General features: G+C 37.1%; 1 protein-coding gene across 2 annotated transcripts; it reads right to left on the minus strand.

The window, feature by feature from the left end:
* Positions 1-674: 674 nt before the first annotated feature.
* LOC307156835 (uncharacterized protein) lies at positions 675-22,937 on the minus strand. 2 transcript variants are annotated; one of them, XR_013820818.1, is made up of 9 exons: positions 22,873-22,937; positions 22,338-22,398; positions 16,962-19,088; positions 16,694-16,880; positions 16,150-16,246; positions 15,975-16,072; positions 13,922-13,984; positions 11,296-13,786; positions 11,088-11,160 (listed from the first exon to the last, which is right to left on the minus strand). XR_013820818.1 is itself a non-coding variant. In XM_079868514.1 (8 exons), the coding sequence occupies exons 1-8, from the start codon at positions 11,300-11,302 to the stop codon at positions 1,490-1,492; spliced, it is 714 nt and encodes a 237-aa protein (XP_079724640.1). In that variant the 5' UTR covers position 11,303; the 3' UTR covers positions 675-1,489. The 2 variants fall into 2 exon arrangements, 1 of the variants encoding a protein (XP_079724640.1); XM_079868514.1 differs by lacking the exons at positions 11,088-11,160; positions 13,922-13,984; positions 15,975-16,072; ... (3 more) ...; positions 22,338-22,398; positions 22,873-22,937 and adding exons at positions 675-1,614; positions 1,752-1,911; positions 2,657-2,859; ... (2 more) ...; positions 5,197-5,265; positions 7,569-7,631 and having other exon boundaries at positions 11,296-11,303.
* Between the last annotated feature and the right edge of the window lie 2,651 nt (positions 22,938-25,588).

The following is a 25,588-nucleotide window of genomic DNA, read 5'->3' on the forward strand; positions in this document are numbered from 1 at the left end:
TGACTTACAATTTGTCCTACACATTGCATGGGGATTTTGTATTGAACGTAGCTCTGGATCACAGTGTCATAGAGACAAGGGGGCGGGCTCATTTTACTCAGACGACCAATCAGTCTCTCAGGCTCATTGTGAAGCTATCAAGCCACGCCCTAGCAACCATTTAGAGCACCTTAGCAACAAGTCCCATAGACTTCCATTGAAAGAGATCAAAGGGATATCTCTGGACTGAATTGTCATAGAAACATGGCCCAGATAGCAAATGACATCTGGCCCAGTTGTGGCCCACATCTTCCAAATTCTTCTGGCCCACATACCGCATGGAATGACGGCGATGACTCAACCTGAGTGTGGCAGCTAGAAGTCAGCCATAACCGGGCCAGACGTGGGCCACATCTCAGAAATGGCATGGGCCACAACCGGGCCAGACGTGGGCCACATCTCAGAAATGGCATGGGCCACAACCGGGCCAGATCTCAGAAATGGCATGGGCCACAACCGGGCCAGATCTCAGAAATGACATGGGCCACACCTGGGCCAAATCTCAAATGACATGGGCCACACCTGGGCCAAATCTCAAAAATGGCATGGGCCACATCTGGCCCAGATCTAATCATAATATAATAAAGAAAATACTCAAATAATCAGTCAAAAGTGATTTAATAAATATAAATATTTCATGAATACATTTAAATTTATAAATAGTAATCAAAAACAGGAAACAATACATAAATACATTATATAAATATATACAATAAAACAGGCAGGGTCCAGAAGGGGGTACTGCAAGAAACCAGAAGGTAGTCCAAAGAAAACAAATATTTATAAATAAAAATCAAAAACAGAAAACAATAAATATAATACATTATATAAATATATACACAATAAAACAGGCAGGGTCCAGAAGGGGGTACTGCCAGAAACCAGAAGGTAGTCCAAAGAAAACAAATATTTATAAATAAAAATCAAAAACAGAAAACAATAAATATAATACATTATATAAATATATACACAATAAAACAGGCAGGGTCCAGAAGGGGGTACTGCCAGAAACCAGAAGGTAGTCCAAAGAAAACAAATATTTATAAATAAAAATCAAAAACAGGAAACAATAAATATAATAAATACATTATATAAATATATACAATTAAACAGGCAGAGGTCCAGAAGGGGAGGACTGTCCAAAGAAAACATTAGACCAAGGTCTACATATTAGGAACAAATTCTACATATTATGAACAAGGTCAAGCAAGTGTCACTCAGAACCAGGAGAATTTAATAAAGCAAGTGTGCAAGTGAGAATCAGATCTATAGTTAAAAAACAGAGCAAGGCAAAAGAGCAGTCCGTTGAACAGGCAGGGCGAGCCAGTGTCAGAACCAGGAGAATTTAATAAACAAGTGGAGAATCAGATCTATAGTTCAAAAACAGAGCAAGGCAAAAGGGCAGTCCGTTGAGTAGGCAGAACAGGCAATTGTCAGAACCAAGAAACAGTCAATTTTTTTGTCTTGCCCGACGGCCTCCATCCCTGTCTGCGGAAAGCTGCAGCCATCTCTTTATCCAGTTTTCTACTTCCTGGTCTGTTGCAGTGGAAGTCAAACGGTTTCTTCTGACTGCAGCTAAAATGACACATATGACCAACAGTAAATAAGCAAATTATTATTATTTATCATAAAATCTAACATTTATAGGGAATTGTTTTTTAGCTGACACCAAACACAAATAAAACACAGTAGTTAAGTTCAGAAAGCCATACCATTAATTACAGTTTTCAGAGAGGTGTCTTTGAATGCCGCTTTTCCATTGATTCCCCTCCAGTTCATTTGCCGGGCCATGTCATTTGATAAAAGGAAGTTCAGAATCCGCCATACACTTTCCTTTACGGTTGTGCCTCCCCTCAAGGCTAACGTGTTTATCTGTAAAAATAAATATATGGACAAATAAAGGAACAAGCAAACATCATACTCGATTAGAATGTTCAAAAATGGGTTGGGCTTTTACCGGTTAATATAACAGTTCATTTGAAATTATTTAGCCTATAAAAGGATAGTAGAATAGCCGTTTCTGTTTTGAAGTGCATAAAAGTGTGTCCATCCATCATAAAAGTGCTCCACACAGCTCTGGGGAGGTTAATAAAGGCTCTTTGAAGCGAAGCGATGCGTTCGTATAAGAAAAATAAATAGCTTCCAGCAGACAGGCCTTGGAAAATATACAGCCATTCACTGCCATTATAAAGCTTGAAAGAGTCAGGACATTTTTTTAATATAACATTGTATTTGTCTGAAAGAATAATGTCATATACACCTAGGATGACTTGAGGGTGAGAAAATCATTAGCTAATTTACATTCATTTCAGTTCCTTCAGCAGTAGGAGGAACTTATTCACAACCATCAATCTCATTGGTTAGTGCTACTGCTAACTATGACCATCCACATTTTGACTTCAGCAAATCAGTTAGAGTGAGTACAATTGCAGCTTCTTCACCAAGCCAAACCTTTCTTGTTGCTTAACCATTCCATGTCGAACCGGCCCAGCCAGTACAGATATGATTTTAACACATGGTTGACAACATTTTTTACCATGTACAATGAACAAAAGATGAAAACACTGACACAGTTAATTGATGAGTTAAATTGTTCTATTGAAATATGAAATCTTACCACAGCTGTCTTGTAGTCTTCCTGCTGCAGCTGCCCCTCAATGACTTGAAGTTGTTGAAAACTTGACAGTGGAAAACAGTCTGTGTTTAAAGTTGGGTTGTCTTCTGTAGTTGATAATTTTTTGAGATCGTAGACCAATTTAACCAACGTTCCCATCTGTTCTTTGATCATTTCTTGGTTTGCAAGAATTTTGCGTATCCAAGCTATAAAAAAGAAAAAGCTATGAAAAAAAAAAGCATATTACTGTGTTAAAAACAAAAAAAGCATTAAAAAAAAAAAAGTCAGTACTAACCTTCACTGAAACCAGTGTGGGATGATGCTAAAGAGGGGAACACCACAACAATATATTAGTTTGAACATGTAAAATGACAGTAGAAGGAAATAAAACTTTTTTTACTCTATAGCTCTGCAGATTTGGTTGTACATAATTTGGTTTAATAGGTTAATGAGTTAAACACGGTCAGTTTTAGAACTTAAATTGTTGTGAAAGATAACGCATGTTGTGTAACAGTATTTTGGATATATGGGTAAACCTGTAAGATTTGAATGCAGTGTTAGTGAACTGACACAGTATTACTTACAACTTAAGACTTCTGCCTCTCCATGTCTAAAGTGTGAGGTGCGATTCCTTGCTGTCAAGGCTAATTAGTGGGAAAGGCCAAAGTTTAGCAGTAGATTTTAGCACACGTTACAGTCAGGTCCATAAATATTGGGACACAGGCACAATTTTTATTTTTTCAGGTATTTACCAAAACATATTCAAGCTATAGTTATTTAATGGATATGGGCTGAAAGTGCACACTCTCAGGTTTAATTTGAGGGTATTTACATCCAAATTGGAGGACGGGTTTAGGAATTACAGCTCTTGAGAGAGCCACCCCCCCCTTTTTCAAGGGACCAAAAGTAATTGGACAATTGAATCAAAAACGATTTCATGGACAGGTGTGGGCTATTTCTTCATTATTTCTTAATCAATTAAGCAGGTAAAAGGTCTGGGGTTGATTCGAAGTGTAGTATTTGCATTTGAAATCTATTGCTGTGAACCTACATCATGCGTTCAAAGGACATTTACATTTATTCATTTAGCTGACGCTTTTATCCAAAGCGACTTACAATTGCTATACATGTCAGAGGTCGCACGCCTCTGGAGCAACTAGGGGTTAAGTGTCTTGCTCAGGGACACATTGGTGTCTCACAGTGGATTCGAACCCGGGTCTCTCACACCAAAGGCATGTGTCTTATCCACTGCGCCACACCACCAAAGGAGCACTCCATGCAAGTCAAACAGACCATCATTAGGCTTCAAAAACAAAATAAATCCATCCGAGAGATAGCATTAATATTAGGAGTGGCCAAATCAACAGTTTGGTACATTCTGAGAAAAAAGAATGCACTGGTGAGCTCAGCAACATAAAAAGGCCTGGAGGTCCACGGAAGACAACAGTGGTAGATGATCGCAGGATCCTCTCCATGGTAAAGAAAAACCCATTCACAACATCCAGCCAAGTGAAGGACACTCTCCAGGAGCTAGGCGTGTCATTGTCAAAGTCTACAATCTCACAAGAGCAAATACAGAGGGTTCACCACAAGGTGCAAACCATTCATAAGCATCAAGAACAGAAAGGCCAGATTAGACTTTGCCAAAAAGCATCTAAAAAAGCCTGACCAGTTCTGGAAAAGCATTCTTTGGACGGATGAAACTAAGATAAACTTGTACCAGAGTGATGGGAAGAGAAGAGTATGGAGAAGGAAAGGAACTGCTCATGATCCAAAGCATACCAATGGTGGTGGTGGTAGTGTCATGGCATGGGCATGTATGGCTGCCAATGGAACTGGTTCTCTTGTATTTATTGATGTGACTGCTGACAAAAGCAGCAGGATGAATTCTGAAGTGTTTCGGTCAATATTATCTGTTCATATTCAGCCAAATGCTTCAGAACTCATTGGACGGCGCTTCACGGTGCAGATGGACAATGACCCGAGGCATACTGCGAAAGCAACCAAAGAGTTTTTTAAGGGGAAGAAGTGGAATGTTATGCAATGGCCAAGTCAATCACCTGACCTGAATCCGATTGAGCATGCATTTCACTTGCTGAAGACAAAACTGAAGGGAAAATGCCCCAAGAACAAGCAGGAACTGAAGACAGTTGCAGTAGAGGCCTGGCAGAGCATCACCAGGGATGAAACCCAGCATCTGGTGATGTCTATGCGTTCCAGACTTCAGGCTGTAATTGACTGCAAAGTTTGATTTATGATAGTTAATCTCTCCCATTACTTTTGGTCCCATAAAAAGTGGGAGGCACATATACAAACTGTTGTAATTCCTACACCGTTCACCTGATTTGGATGTAAATACCCTCAAATTAAAGCTGAAAGTCTGCAGTTAAAGCACATCTTGTTCGTTTCATTTCAAATCCATTGTGGCGGTGTTTAGAGCCAAAAAGATTAGAATTGTGTCGATGTCCCAATATTTATGGACCTGACTGCATATGGGTAAATTATGGGTTAAATGGGAAGAAAAGGTTTTATCGTAAATTTACGGGTTACTGATGTCTGTTTCAATGGTGTTGATGTCCTCCTTTGGTTGCTGTGGATTTGTTTTTGGCGCCCTGATGTCATCAAAACAAGCCATAAATAAATGTCACCCCTGAATTTGGCTAACATTAGATATTAAAGGAGAACTCCGGTCAATTTTAACATTGAGCTAATTTTTTTTGTAAATTTGTAGCCAGCGCACATACCTGTATTTACTTCCTTTTTTCGGTCAAAGCCCACAGTAGTCGATTGTCGAGAGTCGACAATCAACAACTGTGGACTTCGACCGAAAACAGGAAGTAAATACAGGTATGTGCGCTGGCTGAATTAACATCACTTTTATTCATATCTTTCACATCTACTGCAGTCAGATTCACCCGTGATCACTTTAAAGGAATCACTCACATGGCTGTGCACTTGTAATGACACATCAAGGATGTTAAGAGGCTAAAAGCAGGTTTAAAACGTGCCCCATTTAAGTCAACAGGGTGGAAATTTTAAAAAGAGTATAACACGGTGTAAGCAACACCGATTTTTGTCGTTCTCTGTACTGACACCACTCCAAATTTAAAAAAAAAAAAAAAAATGAGCTCAATGTTAAAATTGACCGGAGTTCTCCTTTAACACAAAACACAAAGATATAAGCTGTGTCTGAAATCACTCCCTATCCACTATTTAGGGTGTCGGCCATTTTGTAGTGGTGTCCGAATTCTGAGTGAACGACATCATTCCCTACATTTGTTCACTACTTTTACCCACAATCCTCTCTGAACTAGAGCGTACATCCGATGTACACTTGCTGAAGCACAATTTCCCACAATCCAATGCGTAGAGGACTGAGCTCGCATGAAAGTCCGGGAGCGAGTGAGTTTAAACCAGAGATTACTTTACAACTTATCTTATTTCTGCTTTAACATTGATTTAATCCTTATTTTTAATTTTTTTATTATTATTAATCATTACTTGAATAAAACGTATTAAAATATTGAGAATATATAAATGACTTGTTGTTAAAATGAAATGAAATATTAATAAGGTAATTTTTTTACCTTCATTTTTTTTTTTATTAAAATATTATTTAGGCATTAAAACAATGTGTTTTAACTCGTTAAACTGTAAGGAATAGATGATAATTTGGTGGATGATTTGAAAAATATTCATTGATCATCTGTCATTCGAATGTAATCATAACGGTCGTCTGAAGCGCTCAATGACCCTGTCATCTGTGAGCGTGAGTTTAACAATTTCAATCGATGAAACTACAAAGCTGGCACAGAGGTATATACAAAATAGTCAATATGATTGTTGTTAATTTTATTTTATAAAGCAAGTAACATGTAAGATAAAAGGAGTTTTATCACGTGTGACAAAGCCTTTACTGCGACAGCTCCAGCTCTCCGACGCGCAGTGTAAACGTCAGCGTCCGAATTCACTCACTTATTTTCGTTCACTCCTTGCAGATATAGTGCACTCAAACGCCATACACTATTATATAGGGATTAGTAAATGAGTGAACGGTTTCAGACACAGCTATAAACATTCTAAGATAAAAAAACATTATAATCCAGTCATTTTAAGCCAAAATGGGGGTCAACCTAGGACGAATTGCAACAGAAGCAAACTAAACTAATTTTGTATCCTCAATATATCCTGAGTAAAAAAAAAAAAAAAAAAAAAAAAAAAAAAAAAGCCCTGAAGAATCCCATTTGGGATTATACATAAAGGAAGTAGTACTTTAAACCAGCCTTTATTAATTATTATTGCAGAGATGGGGTTTGGGGCTGGGTCCCGGGGACTGTTACTGAGGGTTCACTTTTTTGTTTTACCTTCCTTTGTCTTCTGCATTTTCCTTACCCCTTCTCTCCTGTTCCCTCAGACTCATCTCCCAGAAACAGTCCCACAGACCCATCCCCAAACCCCATCTCTGCAATATTAAGTAATAAAGGCTGGTTTAAAGTACTTCCATCTATGTATTAATGCTCATGGGTAGCCTAAACAGGTTCCATTCAGACCTTAACATCAAGTCTTTTACTGTTATATGCCAACAAGACATTTTCACTTGGCTATACCCAATGTTTAGATCTGTTGTGGTATTTATGCAAATTGTTTGTCTTGATGCAAGTAATCAACTCAGTAATTCTCATGGTGATATACAGGTTAAAAATGTTACCCTAATCATGAGAAAAATAATGAATAGGCTATATTTGGGTCTTTCTAAACTTTCCCCTAAAGGGATTCTTCTGGGCTTTTTTTCCCTTACTCAGGACATATTCAGGATTAAAAAATCAGTTGAATTTGCTTCTGTTGCAATTTGTCCTACCTTTTTTCATAAAACGACTGGACTAGTACATCTCCTGTGTTTTCTTCAAATACTCACAATTCATAGTCTCTGCGTCCTCTCTGGCCAGTGGTAGAGAGTAATTCCCTGCTCTGCTGGTACCTGTACAGGAAAACAAGAGGGAGAAATTGGAAAGGTCAGTGTTCAGGAGCTTTGAGGCTAACTATTTGTTCGGTTCACATGACGTCACTGTAGCTTTGCGCCGCCATCTTTACGACCAACGGTCTCAGCAATGCCTGCAATATGTTGTGCAGTTGGCTGCAACAACAGTCGAAAGAGGAGCCCCGAATTGTTATTTTATTCTATACCAAAAGAAAAGGATAGAAGAGAGAATCATTTATTTAAAAGACTTGAAGTCTCATGTTGGTTTGTGGTTAATTATATTTCCATTATACTCTCAATGCCCAACATTATACAGACAGATATCGACAGATAATGTTTTTTCTTCATTTTATTTGTTGGATCTGTTTAAATGTTAAAGCACTTTATCATGGTAAGTTAGTAAGATTTGGGGTTGTTTTGAATATAACTCTGTCTGTCTGTTAGTTAATACCTACCTAAATCTAATAAATATTTTTCTGAAGTTCATAACGATATTGTCTTTGTCACATGCGCTTTAGATGTTATTTTGTGTAAGTAACGTTAGCTCTGCAGACGATGCATAATCTCAGCCTTAAAATGCATATTAAAGGACTAAGGTTAGTTCTTCCAAAAATTATAATTCTGCCGTCATTTACTCACCTTCATATGCAAATCCTTAAGTTTACTTTCCGTGGAAGACAAAGGGACATTTTTGAATATGTAGCCTAATGGAGACTCTTCTTGTCGATGTAATGAAAGTGAATGATTAACGTTAGCCTACTGGGGGCTGTCACGCAAAAAATAAATAAATAAATAAATAATAAAAGACAAAACAAAACATCACAAAAGTATCATAAAAGTGATCTAATACGACTCGTCCGTTATATTAATATCGTTATTTATTCATATGTTAGCTTTATGTGACGAACAAACTGCAATTTAAGTCGTTATATTATAATCACTGATGATCTTTACCTCTTGATAGCTTTTAATCGCAGCCAAATCGTGAGTGAATGATTTAATAAGATTTGACTCGAAATATTATTTCATTTAGATATGTGTGTGTATTAAACCTTCTCTATAATTGAACCTCTGTTCTTTCGGACAGATATGGCAGTCTTTTATGATATTCGGCTGATGTCTCTGGCTGTGCTGATGCTGGTGTCTCAGCTGGACTCTGCCAGTGCTGCTGTTCGGATTAGATAGATTCATTCATGCCAGCCGAACAGCTGCAGATTCATAGATTCATTCATGACATCGCCTCGACTCTCATGAACGCGTGCCATGAAGCTCTATGACTTAAGTATTTCTATATATATCATGAGAGGCCATAATAATGGACAAAAGAAAACTGGGGGTAACAAATAAGGATCGGAGCCTAAAATTGAAATTTTCTCCAGGTATCTCTGTCTCTCTCTCATTCAAACGGGCAGTTTGGGTGGCCATAACGGGCGAGTCGGTCGTAAATATGGCGGCGTTCTATTTGTAGTGACATAGGTGGCATCTATGAATTATCAAATTGAAGCACATCTACTCTGTAACTCGCATGCCCAGTGTTTTCAAATACTCACAATTCATAGTCTCTGCGTCCTCTCTGGCCAGTGGTAGAGAGTAATTCCCTGCTCTGCTGGTACCTGTACAGGAAACAGGGTTTCCCCAGGTTTTATCACCCCAAATTTAAGACTTTTTAAGACCTTTTTAAGACCACTTTAATGAAAATTAAGACCTACATCGCACACATTATGCAGTCGTAAAACACCAGATCAAATCCCAATAATGACTATTAGTAACAAATGTTTTAATTAAAAATACACTGCAAAGTGATGTTTTTGGTAAATATCAAACATTCATAACAATAAACAGATAAACTAACTTTTCAAATCGTCTTAGTACAGTTTCTCAGTATTCAAATTGCTTCAACCATTGCTTCAGAGCGGTAGACAGATAGGTAAGAGATATATAGATCGTAGGGGTGTAACGGTTCACAAAATTCACGGTTCGGTTCAATACGATACACTTGTGTCACTGTTTGGTACGTTTTCGATACAGCAAAAATAAATAAATGCCAGATAATTTTTTTTTTTTTATTATTATTTTATTTATTAAAACTAACACACTTTGACCAATGATGGAGCTATAATAGACTCTTCTTAGGAGCATAAACAAAACAGCTCCTTGGAAAAAAAATGAAATGTAACCTAATATTGTAGTAGTTATAAACAAAGGTCTATTTTTAGTTCAGATTAACATTTGAGGGCAGCAATTGTATTCATAATGTCAAAATAAAACCAACGTAATGTTACTTGAAAGCATTATAGCCTACTATTCCTGCCAAACTTCCATGGTTGCAGTGTTACTACAGTAAATCCATGGTGAATGTTGCTGATCTGTGGACTCTGGATAGTTCATTCATGGCACAATGTTTCTCCTGGTTTCCACGTCAGCGCTGTTTGATCCGTTAAAAACGGAGAAATGTGAATGTTTCTCACTAGATCTCGCAGCGATGTTATTACTTCAGTGGCGAATTCAAATGATTTATTTACTGGATCTCTTATTAGCGCTGTGTAACAGTGTCGCTTGATCAAGATCGGCTCGCGCTGCACTGGTCCAAACTGATAAGCGGTCCTTCAACCACACAATAACAAGTAGCCCAGTTTCGTTCCGCTTACATTACGTTTGCACATTTGATGTTGGACAATGTTGTGGTCGCGCCGGCGTCTCTTACATTATGAACGCGCTTGCCACGCGCAACGCGCCTACATTTGAAATAATGAAATTTTGGTTGGCAGGAAAAATGGTCCAACGAACCGTTCGGTTTGAAAATGCGTACACCGAACCGAACGACACTTCCCCATGATGTCTCTCCTCTCGACTGATTGATTAGAATGTTGATCAATTGCCGCCGGCGCGAAAACCCAAACTATTGTTTGTGCATACTAGAAATTAGACGTTCTCTGACGTTACGCTAAACACTGTTGAATTTTCACGTTGCGTTTGCAGCCAGGTTGACTTTGAATAAATAGGCTAGTATAATGAAATTTAAGACCTTCATTTGAAAAATTAAGACTTGGACAACGGAATTTAAGACTTTTTAAGGCCTTAATTTAGGAACATGATATTTAAGACCTTTTTAAGACTTTTAAGACCCCGCGGCTACCCTGGGAAAACAAGAGGGAGGAATTGGAGAGGTCAGTGTTCAGGAGCTTTGAGGCAAGTTCAAGTCTAACTATTATCAAATTGAAGCACATCTACTCTGTAACTCACATGCCCAGTGTTTTCAAATACTCACAATTCATAGTCTCTGCGTCCTCTCTGGCCAGTGGTAGAGAGTAATTCCCTGCTCTGCTGGTACCTGTACAGGAAAACAAGAGGGAGAAATTGGAGAGGTCAGAGTTCAGGAGCTTTGAGGCAAGTTCAAGTCTAACTATTATCAAATTGAAGCACATCTACTCTGTAACTCACATGCCCAGTGTTTTCAAATACTCACAATTCATAGTCTCTGCGTCCTCTCTGGCCAGTGGTAGAGAGTAATTCCCTGCTCTGCTGGTACCTGTACAGGAAAACAAGAGGGAGGAATTGGAGAGGTCAGTGTTCAGGAGCTTTGAGGCAAGTTCAAGTCTAACTATTATCAAATTGAAGCACATCTACTCTGTAACTCACATGCCCAGTGTTTTCAAATACTCACAATTCATAGTCTCTGCGTCCTCTCCAAGGTTATAATCGTTAACGAAAACTAACGAAAAAACGAAAACTAGGTGGGAAAAAACATTGTCGTTAACTGAAATAAAAATAAAAACGAGGCATTACAAAAAAACGATAACTAACTAAAACTGTAATGTGTGTTTGGCAAAACTAACTAAAATAAAATAAAATTATAGAGTAAATGTCCTTAGTTTTCGTCTTTGTCAAGGTCTTTCATTTTTTAACGCTATTTAAAACACGCAGCGTATTCGTTCAGCTGCATTTCCTTTCCCTGCTCTCCCTCGTCTCTCTGTCACTCATGCGTCTCTCACTTGCGCGCGCGCACACACACACACAGCCCCTCCCCTCCGTGCACACCGCGTCTCCATGAGAACGAGTGTTCGTTCGACGTTGAAAGCAAGTTCGCTAAAGGTTAGTATCTCTATCTCGTGAACACCTTACAATCACACATTAAAAAGTGGTATCAAAATATTTTAAATTCTGAATATAATTTTGTCAGTGTGTTAATGTCAACCCGAGAAGCGATTGCGCCTTTTTTAGAAAGTTAACTAGTCGCAAGTTTGAGGTAAAATGCACTTTTTGGTTGTCGTTGTCGATGTCAAAACACTATAAAAGCTTTGATTCAAATATTAAATAATATTATGTCATTTTTTTACTTTTACACTTTATGTTTGCTGCTTCAATCCAGATGAGTAGGCTATTTGACTGTAGGGAAAGTGGGGTGAGTTGTGCCAGTTTTTACTCAAAGTGACTTTAAAGTGAGGCCATGGCAGTAATTCCTTCAACTTAACGATGTACATATATTTCAGGATGTGGTGCATCCCTGAGAACAATAACTGATCTGAAATAAATAGTTTCAGAAATATAGCTTTTGGGGAAAAAGTGGTCTCATGGCACAACTTGCCCCGATGCGGGGGAAGTTGTGCCTTTAGGGGAATACATTGGGGTAAATTGTGCCAGTGATTTCTGAAGTAAAACAGAACATTTTAATGTTATGAACTGTAATACTATATGAAAGCAAGACAAATTCAATACAAAATTACTCATTTAAGGTTTATTTAGATATTGTCACCCTGGAATACCATAGCATGCGTTTTTCCTACTATGGTCAATTGCATAGGGATATTGTATTGAACATAACTCTGGATCACAGTGTCATAGAGACAAGGGGGCGGGCTCATTTTACTCAGACGACCAATCAGTCTCTCAGGATCATTGTGAAGCTATCAAGCTACGCCCTAGCAACCATTTAGAGCACCATAGCAACACAATATATGATATTTGTGACTCATTTCAGGCAAAAAGGCTTTGGCAATAGATGCCTGTTGACATAGCGCTGTCTGTCAATTATGTAACATATAAGAATAAAGTGACTAGGCTAATTTCTAAACATACTATTGTGACATAGGCCACTTAAAAACGGAATAAAACTTCTCTTTAATAACATAGTGCAAACTCAAAACTGAAATCAGTGTTAGCTAAATTAAACAAATAGCAGGCAGGCCTAAGTCAAACAATGATGAGGCATGCCCATCTCCTCACTTCTCAAGATTATCCCCTGTGAGAATGTAGGTCTAGGTGGTCTGGATCTGGCACAACTTAACCCAGGCCCTTTGGCACAAATCACCCCAGACCCACAAGTTTGAAAAACTAGCATGATCCAGCAGTTAAGAGCTAACATCATGCTAACTGTAGAGACTCATTGTGTAGCCTACTAAAGCACTAAAACATGTGTGAAATGTTTTCAAACTTGTCTATAATTGTTCAGACACTACAATCAAAAAACCTTAATCATAGAAATTTTACTTTGAAAGGGAAAAAACAGTTTTTTTGCACTAAAATGTGCTTAACTCTCATGCCATGTGTCTCTCTTCTTTGGAGGATGAGTAAAAGTGATTGCTTTTCAAAATTATGTGGTCACATGACCAATTTCTTCTATGGTTTTCCAGAAACAAGGGGTGGAACTACTTCCCCCCTGGCACAAATCACCCCACTCTCCCCATAGGGTAAATTTAGTATAGGGTGTGAAAATTGTACAGCTGTGGTATTTGTATAGGGTGTGAATTCTGTGTAGAAGATGTGTAGATTTTTGGTACAGCGTGTGGATTTTGTAAGAGGTAAAGGAATTTCAATGGGGTGTGAATTTCTTTCTAAAATTGTATTATGTTTTTATTATTACACAATACTTTTTCTGACTTTTTTTAATCTTGCCCCTGACAAATAACCCAAATTACAAAAAAAGACTAAAACTAACACTAAAACTAATAAAAACTAAACTAAAACTAAGCATTTTCAAAAAATAAAAACTAAACTAAACTAGCAAACCCACTTTAAAAACTAATTAAAACTAAACTGAATTTGAAAACAAAAAGTCAAAACGAAATAAAAATTAAAACTAATGAAAAATATAAAACTATAATAACCCTGGTCCTCTCTGGCCAGTGGTAGAGAGTTATTCCCTGCTCTGCTGGTACCTGTACAGGAAAACAAGAGGGAGGAATTGGAGAGGTCAGTGTTCAGGAGCTTTGAGGCAAGTTCAAGTCTAACTATTATCAAATTGAAGCACATCTACTCTGTAACTCACATGCCCAGTGTTTTCAAATACTCACAATTCATAGTCTCTGCGTCCTCTCTGGCCAGTGGTAGAGAGTAATTCCCTGCTCTGCTGGTACCTGTACAGGAAAACAAGAGGGAAAATGATTCTACAATAATTTAATGTGTGTGGCAATCGAAAGTGAATGATAATAATGTACGGTCAGCAAGGTTTTCACTGTTGTGGCTTGCTTAACCTCTCGAGAAATCAAACCTAATGAGTGCAGCACACATAGAAACTATATAATCTTTAATAAATGAATGATTAAATTTAAATTTAAATATAAATTTTATAAAATCCCTATAGTGTCTCATTATTCAAAAAGTAATTGTTCAAATGTAAGAATTTAAAATGAACGATGGAGCAGACATTTAATACGATTAGGGGAAAAATGCCTTTTAAAGGAGTCATATAATGGTACATGCACTTTTACAAGTTGATTGTACTGAAATGTGTGTTGGCAGTGCCTGTACACAACCATCATAAAATGATAAAAATCCATCCAGTGTTTTTTTTTTTAATCTTCATATGTTTTCCCCTCTCTCAAATCAAGCCGTTCGACCATGTGACGTCACAAAAATCGACGCCCCTCCCACGATTGTTGATTGACAGCAGCGTTTCAACACAGACCCACCCTCGCTCGTGAGCGAGCTGTCAATCATAGCCCGTGCGGACCGACGCGGTCACTGTTGATATGCTGGACTGGAGCACTGTCTATGAGCAGAATGGCGTCTAAGCGATTGTGGTGTTCTGTTCTTGGGTGTAATAAGGAACACAGCATCATTTTGATGTTCCTAAATCCGTACAGCTGAAGACGCAGTGGCTGAGTTGGTTTTCGAAGGGAATATTCCCCACGATCAACGTCAAGCTTTCATGTTTGCGCGAATCATTTCACAAACCAGACTGCTTTACAAACGAGGGTCAGTAAAGCTGGTTTTGCTAAGAAGCTGCTCCTGAAAAAAGGATCAGTACCAACTATTCGTGTTCCTGCTGCACCTCCAGAAGAAGTGAGTGTAATGTTTTATTAACCTTTATATTAATATTTATATTAATCTTTGCAAATCATTAGCACGCTTCACGATGAATGCGGCTGTTTACATTACGGCATGTTTTCTATGTACGGCGTTCTCAATATAATTCATAATCCCACGTTTATAATGAACAGCGCGTTATGGTTATTGTGTTATTTCAAAAGGGGTACGCACAGAACAGAGGGGCGGGGTCAGCACAGCTCATTATCATTTAAAGACACATGCACTTAAACGGCGTGCTGAAAACAGAGCTGTTTTTGACCAGGTAAAATTAGTTCTTACAATACTAATGAGAATTTTTAATTAAAGTATATTACAAACTTTTAATTTAGACCCTAAAGAATCATATTAGCTTGTACAAAAATGGCATTATATGACCCCTTTAAATGTAAAAATATGCAGATTTAGATTCGTCAAAGCTGATTTAACATTGAAAATAAATTATATTTACAACACAAAAAAATCCAAGTGAATGACCGATTTACTTGTCCGAAGGACAAACACATGACAAGGCTTAATGTCGAGCCCTGCTTTATTTAAACCAATTGTATGCCTCATTGTTTTTACATAATATGTATTAAGTAGGGATGCACCGAAATTAAAATTCTGGGCCGAAACCGAAACTTCTGGATGCACTTGGCAAAAATAATCAATCATTTTCCTGAATGAAAAAAAAATAAGTCAATAAACAAAAATAGCCACAATTATTTTGAAAGTAACACAAAAATTGGACAGAAAATAGGTCCATAATAAAATAAATATATATATTCAAATTAATATATTATTCTTTATTCAGTTCTATGCAACAGAATCAGATTTCATAGATTGTCCTAGAAAGATATTATCAGAGCATGCAAGCAGAGCATAATAAACAGATTACAAAAAAATAATCGTTTGTGACAGCCCTACTAAATTCAAAGACAAAAGTGTATTTCCAGAACTGATGATAGCATTCCTCAAATGAATTCACAAAAAACAAATGTGTTAATAAAACAAATTAATAGAACTATAACTGTGGCACAAATTGGCCAATCTTACATTTCCTGATGGGGTTGATTTGCACTTCTGGCGCTGCTGGAAGTGGAAAGTTTGCTTCATCCTCAGTTTCACTATCATCGAAATAACGTGCCCTTTTACTGAAGAAAAAAATCAATTATTCAATTGATTGTCCTCATTCAGCAGCCATACTCTGCTCTGTATGTGCTGTATTTACATGTGTCTTTTTCTTCTCACGGGGGGCGAGTCCACGTCTGTAAGGTCTGTGTTTATTTCTGCCTCTGGTAGTTTTTGGCGAGCTTCTTCATATGTTTCTGTATAGATAAACAACAAGGTTTCTGTGAAGCAAACTAAAAAAAAACATTAAAGAGAAATTATGAATAAATAATAGGAGAAAATGAAGAAAATTTATATTTATATTTATATATATATATATATATATATATATATATATATATATGGGCCAGATTTACTAAATAGGCACAATCTCTTTTTTGGGGGGAGGTAAACAATGGTGCAAATACCAGGAAATTAACTAGCACAAACCTTAGTTAATCACCTTGCATGATTCATTTAAATTAATCTGAATGATTCTGCATGAGTTTGAAAGGGAAACTCTTAAAACCGCATATGCAACAAGGTCAGCCGCAAAAACAACTGTTCACACCTTTAGTGTCTTTAATAAATCCCGACACCAAAAGACGGTTTATGCTGGTGCAACCTGTTAGTAAATCTGACCCATGGAAGCTAAGGATATGTACCTCTAGTAAAAATAATCCGGATTTTGAAGGGAGTCCAGGATGGTCCTGGCTTTACCATTGATTTTATGGCTTTAACTCTATCTTCATATTTGTATGGAGGCCACATACAAACATTGTCCCTTACCCAATTATGGGGGACAACCTCGACTTCATTTGTGGTTAAAAAGATTACGATATGATACATTGGCTGAAAAAAACAAGAGTTGTAATTAATTTTAGACTTCATTTAGATTCATTTAAAAAACAAATTCATATAAATGCCACTTACAAAAGCATGTCCCACAATATAATCCAGAAATGGTGTTGCTGCTTCTCAAGAACTATGTACATTAATTGGTGATATTATTAAGATGTGTGAGTCAGAGGGAAGACTGCAAATTTGTCTCCCAGAGGCAACCTCACACACTTCTGCCAGGGCTTTGTGAGCTCAGTAAAGTGCATCACTGTTGACAAATTGGACACGATGAATACTCCCATGTTTCTGGAGTCAAGAGGGTAAGTGTATAAGGCCTCTTTCTCTCTATACTCTTGAAACATAACATACTCTTTACCCCCATAAGCAATGATGTTTTTTACTGAAATCACTTTGCCATGAATAGAAATGCAATCATCTTTGCTCGATATTCGCAGCATGACACCATCAACAGTAAGCTGTCTGAACTGATGTACTGCTTCTGTCAGTGTTTGTGGTACAGGTCCATTTTTATGGGGGCACATCAGTGATATTTCATCAGTGGAATAACAGTTCCTTTCCTCATGTTCTGACAGCCTGCAGATTATCTGTGCAAGTGGATTGTGAGGTTTCCTTACCAATCTCTTAAGCTCACCAAGATAATTTTCATAGGGGAAGCCAGATATGCCATCTAAAGGACCATGCACTTTAACATCACTAGCAAGATGTACCAAGCCATGAATGTTGTATACCACCATCTCTTTGCCATACAACAAGCCATAATGCTCAACAAATGATACCAAAAAGGAGTGAGCCAAATCATTCATTTCGATACAATATTTTGAATTTGCCAAGATGTAGATGGCAACAGACAACAGCATAAAGTTATCATAAACCTGGCGAGGCAACACACTCTTTAAAACAACAGGGCCTGTGTACAGCAACAGTTGGCGGAATTCAGTTGCCTTCCAACGAAGTCTCTCACTGAGAGCCCTAGGCTTTCTGGCAAACTCTGCTGGAATGAACTCCTTCAATGCTACCAGTCTCTCAGAGATACCCAAGACTTGAATGCTCGAAAGTCTTGTACGCAGGGGGCCCACTGCACCACACCACAGATCCGTCAGACGTCTCACTACACCCAAACACACAAGGTGCATGTAATCATGAGGAAAACCAGTTACCATGTCAATGTCAGTTTCTAGAAGAGGACAGTGTGTTAGATGGTGTTCCTCATCTAATCCCAGTCGAAAAGCTTCATCTGTTCTACAGGAGGCATCGTTCTCAGGAAATGTCATGCGGTGTTTCACATAGGAACCTTTCTGCTGACATTTGTCACAGCCATAGTATCCTGTGTGAGATTTTATACCTTTGATAAAGGCTCGTGCTGGAGCGTCACACATGATAGACGTTACCTTGACAAAGAAAGTCTTGCCACCAAAAACAAAACCTCTTCTTAAACTCTGCAACTCACAAACTAAGTGACTGAGATAGTCAGAAAGATTTTTTGGCTTAGTGGTCCCACAAAACAACCCTACGACAACAGGTTTCTTAGATAGACCTTTGAACATGCCAAGAATAGGCCAAAGTTGAACTGAAGAACTTTTGAAAAGTGGGATGCCGTCAAAATTTAGCTGCATGTTAAATGTGTGCCCGTCTGTAAAATAAGAACATGCACTTCTCAACGTGTTTCTGAAAGCATTGACAATACCAAAATAGTGGAAAGATCCACCGGCAATCATCTCCACATTGTACTCTGTTTTCGTTTTTAACAGTGACCTTCCATCTTTTGGCAGGAATGGTAAATGCACTCTAAGAATTGCCAATAAAGCAGAAAGCGCAATGAGAGATACACCAAAACGAAGTGCCCAGTCAGTAATGCTGCTTCTGAGATCACTTTCATCGTTTGTTTCGCCAGTACTTCTACAATCATGGCTGCTGTTTGTATTCTCACTAACAGAGATGCAAGTAGGATTCAAATCTGAAGGTCTGCAGTCAGAGAGAATGCCACCAGGAGGAATGCTAACAGGAGAGTTGTTAAGATTATCAGTATGGTCATACAGCTCATGATTCACTGATTTAAGAAAAGTGTCAACTCTTTTGAGGGCCCTTTTCCTAAGATTGCTGCGTTCATTGTAATTCATCACTAGTGAACACAATACAGAGTCACAAATAAAATATGCATGGAATATCCCTAATGAGTTCAAGCTCAGGATGTTCACTACCCTATAATGAGAGAGAAACAGCAGATTAGGAGAGCAAGTTAAATTAAAGGGATAGTTCACAGTAAAATTCTGTCATCCTTTACAATCAACAAATAAACATTAAATGACAGTGATTAAACAATATACAAGTCAAGAGTATTATTCTGTATTACAGGTATTTACAGACAGGTCAAAAGAGACAAGAGTTTGGTAGAACAGTATAAATCCATACATTTAAAATAAAAATAAAATAAAAAATTGCAAAAACAATATCTGATCATGTGTCATCATACTAACGCTACAGTGGATTGAATCTAGTTGGTTTTGTTTTTCTTTTTTTCTCCTTTTTCCTGCATTGATTCTTTACACATCTATCAAATCATGTGCATCATACTAGATTTTTTTTAGCTGGCTTTCCGTGTAGTGTAGCTATCACGACTTTGCGAGATGAGTGTAATAAGATACGAGTTATAAGATATGTGCAAACAAGGTGAGTAAATTTGTATTCATAAACTTAATAATTGTGATACTAAACTAAATCTTGTTGAATCTTAATCCTAAATAATGAATTTGCAGTTTTTTCCAAGCTGCATTCATAACCAAAGAGTAAAATTGCGTTCTAGGGTCTTTAATGTCGGTATTTTTTTTTAAATATAATATTTTGGCATTCTAGTGTTAATTTTGAATCTTAAAGTGTGTTTTATTCATTTGAAAAAAAAAAATGAAAAAAAAATTGTGAAAGACAGGAGGTGCTGACTGGAAGCGTGGACCTCTTTTGAGTCCCGCCTATATTAGGTGAGTCAATTTTAATTCATTACAGTTTAATAATTATGATACTAAAAGTAATCTTTTGGTTTAGATTTTTAATCATGAATAATGGATTTGTTGCAGTTTTTGCACGATAGTAGCCGTTTAATGGCGTCAAGTGATTATAGTATTTTAAATGTATTAAACTTTTTCTGCTCTAGGACTAATATTAAATGTAAAGTTTGCTTCATTAAAGGGATATTTCAGCTCTGGAAAGATGAATGTGTATTTAAAATGGGTAATTTATGTAGTAGAAATGTGAAATTATTTTTGAATTTGGAGCCTTCTAGACTGAGAAAAGCCAGAAAATTTATTTTTAGCTTTTGTGGATGAAAAACTACAACTCCCAGAATGCACTTGCTTCACTGCCCTAGGAAGCCACGCCTACCGGTGAGAGAGTGCAGTTAAACACAAGGCTAGCTACTAGTGAGTCTCCGTGACGAGTCTGACAGGGATTTCGAGATCGCCCAAAATTTCCTGGATTCGGCTTTTGCGTTCTACAGTCTCCATTGATTAGGTTTACTGTGGCGAGCAGGACGAGTGAGAGCGACACGAGGCTGGTGGCTTGTTTACTGATGATGAGCAACAATGGTGAGATGCACCGTTCTCGTATCTCACAGAGGAGCGGGCAATTTCCTTATCAATCAATCCACATCAACCGATCACTTGTTTAGCGTTCATGTAAACACTACATTCAGATTCACCAATCGGAGTGAATTCAGTTAGATTGAAACAAAAGGTGAGCATGTAAACAATGAATGGCGACTGCAGAAAGCAAAAGCCGAATCCCGGACATTTTGGACGATCTCGACGGCCGGACATGTCCGGGAAAAAGAGGATGGTAACCCCTAATACTTTCTCCTACTACTCAGCTTTCTCCACAGAACAAGAGTCTGTTAGCTTAGCTTCCAAATAAAAGATAGCTGACACTATCTGTGGACATGCTGTGAGTGAGATCCCACCCTCTATGGGCGGGTTGAGAACATGCGGAACAGCGCCTTCTACTGGCTGTAGTCTTTAGCCTTTGGACAAAAAATCCTCAGATGACGCAAAAATCATAATTTTGCGTCATCGGAGGATTTTTTCCAGACCAAAAAAAAACAAAAAACAAACAAACAAATATCTCGTCTCAGGGGGATATGAGGGTGGAAAGCAGGGTAATTTGAAAATACTACAGGTTTTCTACTGATACAAAGCTTAATGCTAAATCCTGAAGTATCCCTTTAATGTTAGATATACGGTAAGCAAATTTAGCATTGTACATCTTTATTGATGAGTTGTTTTCATTAAAAATAATAATAACCACAAATTAAGCATTCATTTTAGAATTAAGTGGAAATCCAAAGACCTTTTGTGTTAAAACGCAGGTATACCTGTCATCAGTCTAATTCACCTTGTTAAAAGTTCTGTTTAATATAATAAATTCATTTATGCTTCCATGACAAGCACATATACACTAAAGAGAAAATAACTATACAACTGTAAACTAGTGTTGCACGGTGTACCGATACTTCAAAAGTATCGCGATACTCGGAAATTAAAAACGTCACGATACCTAAATTTATCAGTATCGATACTTTAAAAAAAAAAAAAAAAAAAACGCCTCCCTATGGACGTCTGTGTTTTTTTTCCTGACGCACGCAGCAAATAATCTGCCGCTGTCAGTGTCATGTGACAAAACACTACAGCGAGATGGCTGCATGTGCGAGCACAAGTGGTCTACGACTCGTAGAAAAAGATGACGCGAGGAGTGACAAATGGTACGGTAATGGTTCTATGTCATTTTGACACGAATACATATTAATAAATGGCATTTTGATGTTTGAAAGTTGACATAAATACAATATAAATGTAATTTAAAAAAATATGATTGATTTTCAAATATTGCACCTCTCAATACAGAACGAATTATTCTGTAGCCTATTTTGCCGCCAACACTGCCGACGTTGTCTTTGCTGCTATATATTTATGCTTAACATGAAGTATAGGCCTTCCACAAATCTCTCCCCACATGTCAAATATATCACCAATGAGGCTTATCATATGTTACCAATATTAAACATTGTTTAATATAATCGCTGTTCATATTTTTATTCAAAGTTCAGAATCAAGATAAAGCTCTTATATGTTTCTTATGATAAATGAGAGAATGCTGCTAAATTTATATCTTGAATGTCATTGCTCTAATTTATTTTGTATATTTTTATATTTCATATTTTGTTCAAATGTTTAATATATCTGCTGTTCATATGTTCATTTATTAGTGTGTTATATGATTAGAATGTTGTCCCGGTTTTAAAATAAAGCACAGCAATGATATTTGAGAGTGTTTCTCCCTTTTCAGGAAAAGTATCGAAATCGCAATACTTGACTTGGTATCGGTATCGAAACAATAATTTTGGTATCGTGACAACACTACTGTAAACACCTTTAAGTGATGCTTAAAAAAAAAAAGACAACTTACCTTGGTTGAAATAAGGGATGATTAGAGAAAAGAAAAAAAACAGTGGAGGATGATGCAAAATCTAAAAAAGGAAACAATAAAAAGAATATATTACAGGTAACTACTACAGTAGTCCAAAATGTTGAATGAGGTGTATGCTGCAAATTAATCTAATATGAATATATAAAATAAATCTAAAGTGAAACTAAGAATGTGCTTAAAAACATCTTATAGCAAAGGATGACTGTGGCGAGCAGGCAGAAGCTGAGGGCTTTGAGAGAATAGCTGGAGGCCAGTGTGATTACTGATGAGTGACACCTGTACGTTGCTCATTATCAATCACTCACCAGCCTCCGTTCTCTCACTCTCAGCCACACCCTGCTCACCACAGTCACAATGATCTGTTTGCAGACAAGAAAAATGGGTAAAATAAGACTGAGTAACTACTGTAATATCAACTATTACCTAGGTCTGTATTTATAGACGTGCTATGATGATGTAGCTTTAAAGAATATAAGCCCAAATACTAACTGAAGTGTCTCAAAAATATACTTACATGGATAAAGATGCTTAATGGTTGAAAGAGCTCTTAAAAGAGCTTTTGGGGGTCATTTAGCTGCTGTTGACACAAAAGCAAAATGGAGAAAAATAAGAAACATGACTGAACAGAATTAATTTTATCAATATATACACACATTCAGTAAACTTTGAGTTATTATTACTTAGGCTAATCAAAACAACCCAGCTGCTGATTGATATTACTTGGAATAAAAAAATTTTTTAAAAAAAGGGTATGTGTTTCTCTCCCTCCATTGTGTCCACTGTCTCCCCTCCTGTCCCATTTCTCATAGGTTGTTCTACCCTAACTGGTCAGCGCGCATGGCGCCTGGTCACAGAGAGTGTCCGTCTTTTAACAGCGGAAATGAAGTGCGAGGGTGAAAGGGAAGCTGTTGGAATTGTGTTTATTTCTTTTGATTGGGAATTCTGTGAAGTCATTGATAATGTTGTTTTTCTCCCTTGTTTTTCTTACTTTTAGTGGTGTGTTGGCCACAATTAACCTAAGAACAAACTGCCTGAGTTATGAACGCTGTTGGGGCTTTTTTGCGTATTGAAGGAGAAATTCTTGTTATGCTAGGCTGTATAACAGTTCATAAGAATACCGGTGTTTACTTTGGTTGTTTAATTGACGTTAATGACAGACAGCACCACGTTTCTAAGGTTGCTGTAATTGTAAGACCTAATCCAATATCCTCCCTGAGACCCATAAGGGAAAACAAGTTTTGTTAATGTTTTTATATATATATATATATAAAAATTTGGTTTTCCATTATATGCGATATGTATATTTTCATTGTCTCTAATTTGAATAGTAATGTGTTTTTAGGAAACACGTAATGGAAAAAAAGTAGCTATAACGAGTAATAAATAGACAACATTTTTATAATAGCTCATATTTCATATAAATATTTAGCATTTCTTTCCTATTCACTTGTCTCCTAAAATGCCTGACAAGCATGTCCCGGTGTCCTCTACAGTGGACATGAATAAAACAGATGCATGTCTCATAACAGAACGTCATATTCTTATTTAAAACCCCAAAGATGTGAATTTATTACAAAAAAAAATGTAATTGATCAAATCATATTTCTATAAGAGTGCTGAATTTAATCATCCAGTCAGTGTCAGTCAGGATAGGGGGGTTGTCATGATGCAAACTCCAAACATTTGGTATCTCTGAAAAGCCCTGAATTTTTAACGTTACAGGACAAAATGGTCTCAAAAAAATGTCATCTAAGCTACAAAGGAAAACTTCTCAGGCAGATATAATGATAACATGGGCACATATATTTATGTATGGGCACATATATTTATGTTTTCGGCCATACACGCGCCGAGAACCGCTGTGAGGTTAAAAGAGAATATCGTATTTTCCCGTGTCGTTCGGCCATTTCTGTGGGTGCTTGAGCAGTGTTCACGCGCTGTCTGAGAAGAGGCCGCGCTTCAGGAGTAACTTATGTTTAACGAATTCAGTTCCCTTTCGCATCTGTGATTCATAGTTTTTTTAAAATACTTTAATGTAATTATCATTAATAAGTAGGGCCAAACGTTAACATGACAGACATGCGCACGCACAAGTGACGTAACAGATTTAACAGCAACAGGTTGTTTGCCTCTGTTAATAGATTGTATAATTTACTTAGTTCATGTTTTTAAACGTCATTGATAATTGTAGTTATAATTTGTGAAGTATATCGAATAATTAAAGTACTTACCTCCAGAAAACTCTCAAGTTATTCCTCTCAGCAGGGAGTAGACAGTCAGGATGTGTGCACGCGCTGGCTCTGACTGGCCAGACTTCCGTTTTCGCTACCTATTGTTTTCGCGGGCTTTGCACGCGAGTCTGGCAGCAAAGTTTATATATTTTAATATTTATACATATATAAAATGTATATCATCACACAGCATACCTTGTTAAATTATCCTGGCATTCAATTATTAATAATAATAAAACTGCTGTGATTGGTTAATAGAGCTTCGCGGCTCTAGCGCCGCGGTGGTTGATGGGTAAAATTGCCATTTTGTGAGACCACTTTGTGATGCTCCGAAGAGGGAATTTTTTTTAATTTATTTTTTTTATGCTTACAAAAATATACATAATAACAGACAACAACAGAACTAAAACAAATAAAAATAAAATAAAAATCACAAAGGGGGGAATCATGTAAATTAAACATATTGATAAATCATATATGAGAATTACATGACACTGAAAAAAGGAAAAGAATTACAAACGGACAAGGGCGTAGATTTGATTTGAACATTGGGGGGGTTGAAGTTTGGGTTCTGCATATTTTTCATGTTTCATGTATAAATATTGGGGGGGGTTGTAATTCATAGATTTAAATATTGGGGGGGTTATCTCCCCCCAACCCCCACAAACTACACCCCTGCAAACAGATAATGTTTTTAAGGCCTTTTTGTTCTCAGACAACTTAATTGAAAGGAGGCATTTTTCAAGTTATTTAAAAAATGTAAGAAAAAGAGGTTTCATATTTAAATATTTAGATTTATGAATATGAAACTTTGCTAATCAGATTAATTACATAAAAATTACCTTTTTTTTTAGATTGATTATAATCTACAAAGCCTAGGACCACATCCTTCCAATACAACACACATTCAATCATTATAGATTTCAGGCCTATAAATCCTAAGACATCTTGCCAAAACATTTTGGTAAATGGACAATACCAAAAAAAAAAAAAGATGAA

This window comes from Squalius cephalus (assembly GCF_949319135.1).
Source record: "Squalius cephalus genome assembly, chromosome: 4".
NCBI lineage: Eukaryota > Metazoa > Chordata > Actinopteri > Cypriniformes > Leuciscidae > Squalius > Squalius cephalus.